Source organism: Monodelphis domestica, chromosome 2, assembly GCF_027887165.1.
Source record: "Monodelphis domestica isolate mMonDom1 chromosome 2, mMonDom1.pri, whole genome shotgun sequence".
NCBI classification, from domain to species: Eukaryota; Metazoa; Chordata; class Mammalia; order Didelphimorphia; family Didelphidae; genus Monodelphis; species Monodelphis domestica.
This window is the reverse complement of record NC_077228.1, coordinates 384369330-384374930: the sequence shown is the minus strand read 5'-3', so window position 1 is coordinate 384374930 and position 5601 is coordinate 384369330. Positions and strand designations below refer to the sequence as shown.

The 5601-nt window shown below is 37.0% G+C and overlaps 1 protein-coding gene across 1 annotated transcript; it reads right to left on the bottom strand.

The window, feature by feature from the left end:
• Positions 1–217: 217 nt before the first annotated feature.
• CALHM4 (calcium homeostasis modulator family member 4) lies at positions 218–3908 on the bottom strand. The gene is made up of 2 exons (XM_001379521.4): positions 3320–3908; positions 218–912 (listed from the first exon to the last, which is right to left on the bottom strand). The coding sequence occupies exons 1-2, from the start codon at positions 3878–3880 to the stop codon at positions 526–528; spliced, it is 948 nt and encodes a 315-aa protein (XP_001379558.2). The 5' UTR covers positions 3881–3908; the 3' UTR covers positions 218–525.
• Between the last annotated feature and the right edge of the window lie 1693 nt (positions 3909–5601).

The window sequence follows — 5601 nt, the reverse complement described above, 5'->3', positions numbered from 1 at the left end:
TTTTATTTTTTGTATATTTAGTATATTTATCACAGTGCTTGATATATTGTGGGTGCTTAATAAAAGCTTCTTGACTGATTGAATTTTGGGGAGTGGGAGTTGTTTGGAAGAAATTATTTAAATATGAATGATATGAAGGGCAGGGGTTCAAAAAAAAGAATAAAATGAGAAATTAGAAAACATAAAATGGTGTCAGAAGAGGCTTGAATATGAATAGAAAGTTTAATGACAAAAACCTGCGTAAGAAATTAGAGAAGGAAGGGAGCAGTGGTGAAGGGAGTTTGAATGAAAGAAAAAGGTTTAAGTAGGATGCTGAAGGTATAACATGTTCAGGGAGGAAATTTGAAGAGAGAAGTGATTTATTAGTATAGCAGTCACTTAAATCAATCTTGACAGCACTATTTAGGAAAGACGTATGAATAATTTCAGACAAGAGGAAAAGCAATGAAGAGGCTAAATTATACCATCATCACGAGGGTAATCAATTCTTTATTAATTAGCCCAGCATCATGGAAGATGCTATCATCAGGATGTCAGCTCAATAGCTTCTGATTTTCCTTCCTCAAAATTCACATCTACCCTCTCCCCTAGGAAATTGTAGTGACCTTGCTGATTGTCGGTGATGCAGACCAGGCTCGGTCTTGCAATGTCCTTCCAGTCCTGACAAGAAGGAATCCGAATGTGCCTGACGTCTTCACTCCCAGGCACAAAACCAAACAATTCTTTGATGCGTTGCGTGATCAGAACTCTGGAGTGCTGTTCTGCAGCCTCTTCAAACAATTGCCTCTCATTTCTCATGTGAGTGCACCAATACTGATGCTGCAGAGAGGTCAGTGGGGAACAGCATCTTGCCAGGCAGCAGGAAAGGAAGGCCACTAGAGTCGCCACTGCAATCAAAGTCCAGCCCCACATCTACAAACCATTATTTAAAAGAAGGAGAAGATAGAATGAGATTGATCAAATATCTCAAATATAAAAATCTCACTGGCTTGGTAATGGCAAGGATTTGGTTTCAAAAATGGAGGCAAAAATCAGTACTGTTTCATGGGCGTCAGTGAGTGTTATTGTGTGATGTGAAAAACTGAGACTCCAGGTATTTCATTTTGGTCTTTGGTCCACGAAGTTTGGCCACAGGGAAGCTGGTGCAGGTTCAAGCTATTAGCCACGAATTGAAAGATGTTGTAAGCACCAGTTTCTAGCACTTAAAATATAATGCTAGTTTACCAGCTTTTTGCTCTAAGGATCTTGGCATCAGTATGATACTGTGCACTCTATGGGTCCTCAATCAGTGTTTGATTGTTGTGATGGATAATAAGGGAGAGTCATGGCATATAATATGTTCCAACTAGGTCTCTCCTAATATATTGACCAATAGGAATTAGGGCACTAACTGTGAGTGAATCTGCCTTTTTATTTATGTATTTATTCATTTTTGACAGCCACAAGAAAAGTTTCTGAATCATAATGTTATGCTTCCAAGTGGGTTTTGTGTATAGCCTTAACTTTATCTTGTTCCTAGAGTGTATTAGATACCGATTCTTCTTTGCAAACAAATTAATTCATTAGGATGCTTTATGACATGTGTAAAACATACTTCAAAAGGACTATGAAATAATTTTTATGTGGGAGCAGTCTATGATGATTTCATTAACATGTATGATGGTAAGGGGGGAATGAGGTTATTTCCTTGTTATCTTAGTTTTGCAGGCTTTTAAACAAGTGATTGCTATTATTATTATTATTGGGTGAAGCAAGGGAGACAAATTGTTCAAATGTAAGAAAGGTCTACTTATCACCCAGAGAGAGATGGTCAGTGGGTGGAAATTGGCAAGTCTCAAACAACTGCTTACATATCTGGCTAGGTAGGGCATTTCAACAAAACTGTAAGAGGAGGGAATATTTCATCATTACATATTCCAAGGGAGAGTGAGACAGCTGTAAAAATCATCTCAGACACTTCAGGATGGGACCAAAGGCAGAATGGAGACCTTCCTCCCCAATTCTGCTGGGAAATTTAGGAGATAATCTATATGAATCCAACTGTGTGTGTGTGTAGGGGGAGGGAAATCTCCCCACATAGGATTACAAGTGTTGAAGAGATGTCCATGTTAACCCCATCAATAGATTTTGCCATGCTACCTATGTGATATCTTTCTCAGTGAAGTATTGATTATGTTTAATTTCTAAATGGATTTGAGTTAATTCTGATTTTGATCATTCGTTTTGATAATTTTCATTATTATGAAAAGTTCCAATACCAGCATATCCTACTTTTTCTTTGACCACTGTGATTTTAATCCATATTTCTATCACATTTTAAAGTTTTTTTTTTACTTTACTTTCTTCTGCTTTTCCCTAATCAACTCACAGACCAAGCTAAATACACTGAATATAATGGTCATTTGTTTTAAATTCTATATATTAATTTTATTTGGAGGCATATCTAAAGAAAATCTTGCCCAGTTTAAATGGGTGACATGCTACTCTCTCTATAATTAGAGCCTTATAGCATTTTGACATTGTTTCATTAGATTTTTCTCTTTAAACTACCTCCTTGTAACTCTAACTACCCTAGCTTTGGTCAGGACCAGTCTAGAAATATGAGGAAAAAATTCTCTTAATAATTGCCATCTCATGAAATTGGATCATTTTGGAAAACCTTAAGAGTTTTCAAAGATATCTAGACTACTTCGTATGGTGTGGGCCTGGGAGGAGAAGAGGAGAGAAGGAGCATGATGGAAGTGGTGAGGATCTTAAAAAATCGTTAAAAATATTTTGAATGAATTGTCAAACTATAGGTGTGTAGATATGCTTCTCTACCATCCTCTATCACTGTCTAAATTCTAATGCTTGAGAATTATAGATCCATTTTAGGATCATAACTCATAGGAACATAGATTTAGAGGTGGAAAAGAACTTAGATGCCATCAAGTCAAGACCCTCTCACTTTGTAAATGTGGAGATTGTGAAGCACAAAGTCATTTTTTTCCATTTTTAAGTGACTCACCCAGAGCCACATAGTAAGTGTCTGAAGTGGGATTTAATCCCAGAACTTTGGGACTCTAAGTCGTGTCCTATCTATTATGACCTATTGTCTGTGCCTTTCTGCAAGTAAAACCCTATGCACACTTCATTTAAAAATGTTAAATTTAAGTAAAGCTTTTTTCCTTAGGAAAAGGGCATAGTTACTTTAGTTGAGACTATTTTGTATTCTGCATTACCAAAAAAAAGAAAAAAACATCAATATGAAAAAGAGAAAAGAGAAATCTTTCTGGTTTCCTATGAGATAGTTGGTTTGATAGTAAGAACAATTACTCACCTGTGACTGATACCTGAGCTGAAGAGCCACTTCATCTCTCACCATAAGCATATCAGGAGAAATCTGTTCAAAGCATGGAAATTCAGCCAGAATCTCTTGGCGTTCAGGCTCACTGTAATTGTTAAACATGCTATATTGTTCCACTGAGGCATATTCACTAGCTGCACACTCGTAGTAGGTACCTGTGAGCAGAGTCACTGCCAGCCATGTCAGTGGAGCTACGAGAGCCCTCCCCGTGATGCTAAAGAACATGAGGCACGCAAGCTTACGCTGCAAGGAGTTCACAGAGCGCAGATGAGGAGAAGAGCTACAACAACTTTCCTTGGTCATCATCCACGTTTGACTTCTCAGAGCATAGCCAATAACCAGGAGAACCAGAGCTGGAATAATGAGAAAAGCTGAGCCATAATAGAGATTGTTTCCAGGCTGGCAGGGGCAGCTAAATGTGAAAGAAGAGAAAAGTTGTTGTCCACATATCGTTAGGATTGCAATCAAAGTGTTGACAAAGCTTCCACTCTTTTGTAGAGAACATAGAATGTTGCTGAAACTTGAATCCATCATAAGATGCTTCTTTCTCCAGTGACCTTTTGGTCCTTACTGTTTGCTACACTCCATCATCTGTAAGCATTTTTATACAACCCTACTGGTTTAACTGGTTGTGTTGAGTTACTCAGCATCTTTGCCTCTTTAAAGGAGTGTAGCATCTTCTCTTATGTACTCTATGGATACTAAGCTAGTAAAACAGCTTAATTAAGAGGAGAAAGAAAAATAGGGAGAGATTAGTGTAGTGGGGTATCAGGAAGGAACTTCAGGTATCTCGCAAATGAAAAAAAATTAAATGTTTTAGTTTAGGGATGCAGGCACTTAACCACTCCTCCCCCCCAATAACTACTACCCTCTGTCTTTGTATCAATTCAGTAATTCAGGGGATCTCTGCTATATTCTGTCTGATGGTGAAGGATCTCTCTTCTCATACCCAGTCCCCCAAAAGCCAGTTAAGTTCATAGAGGTTCATCATCAGATGGCTGCTATCAGAACATGATTTTTCTTTCCTTTTGTTACAGTACTCCATGAAACATCTATTGAGGTATGAAAGGTTGTAATCCATTAGTGAAAGAAGCACAAATTCAGAGATTTAAAAAAACAAAATCAAACCTTGGTTTCCATCTTAGAAGCAATACTGTGTACTGGGTCCAAGGGAGTAGAGTGGTAAGGGCTAGCCAATGAGGATTAAGTGACTTTCCCAGGGTTACACAGCTAGGAAGTGTCTGAGGTCAAATTTGAACCCAGGACCTCCCATCTCTAGGTCTAGTTTTCTATCCAATGAATCATCTAGATATTCCTTGAGTAGTGCCTTTAGCATGCTTCTATAGATCTGAGTTACTTTCTGGTAGTAAATTGGACATGAGAAAAAATATGAGCTATGAGACAGTGAGAAAAGAATCCAACTATCAGAATAAGATTCTTCAACCTGTTTTTACTAGATACACTGAATGATGGCTTCACAAATCTCTCAGGTGCTCTTTCCTACTTTTAGTATCTCTTATCCTGAAACTATCATATATTTATTTTGTATATACTTGTGGGTATATGTATATGTATATATATATATACCTATATATGTATATAATGACAGTCATACTTGGTGATAGAAAACTATTGTGCTGTAAGAAATGATGAACAGGATGATTTCAGAAGGAGCTGGAAAGAACTACATGAACTGATGCAGAGTGAAATAAACAGAACCAGGAGAACATTGCATATAGTAATGACAATATTGTGGAATGATGGATCATGAGAGTCTTAGCTACTCTTAGCATCCAGGACAATTCTGAGGGACTTATGACAAAGAATGCTGTCTACTTCCAGAGAAAGAACTGTTTGAGTCAGAAAGCATATGAAAGAATGTTATTTTACACTTGTTTATTTGGATTTGGGGGGTTTGGTTTTATATAATTATTCATTTATGAAAATGAATAGTATGAAAATATATTTTGCATAATAATACACGTATTACCCAGATAAAATTGCTTGCCAGCTCTAGGATGGGGTAGGGAATGGAGGGAGACAATTAGGATCATATAACTTCAGAAAACTTATGTGGGAATTTATTTCATATAATTGGTAAAAAATAAAATAAAATAAAACCTTCTAAAAATAGTGTTGTGACCATTCTTACACCCATTAACAATCATCAGCACCTTTCCTCATTAAATACTCCAGCTAAATACCACATCCACATGCTAGAAAGGTGGTACAATTATTTGTTATATAGTTCCTCT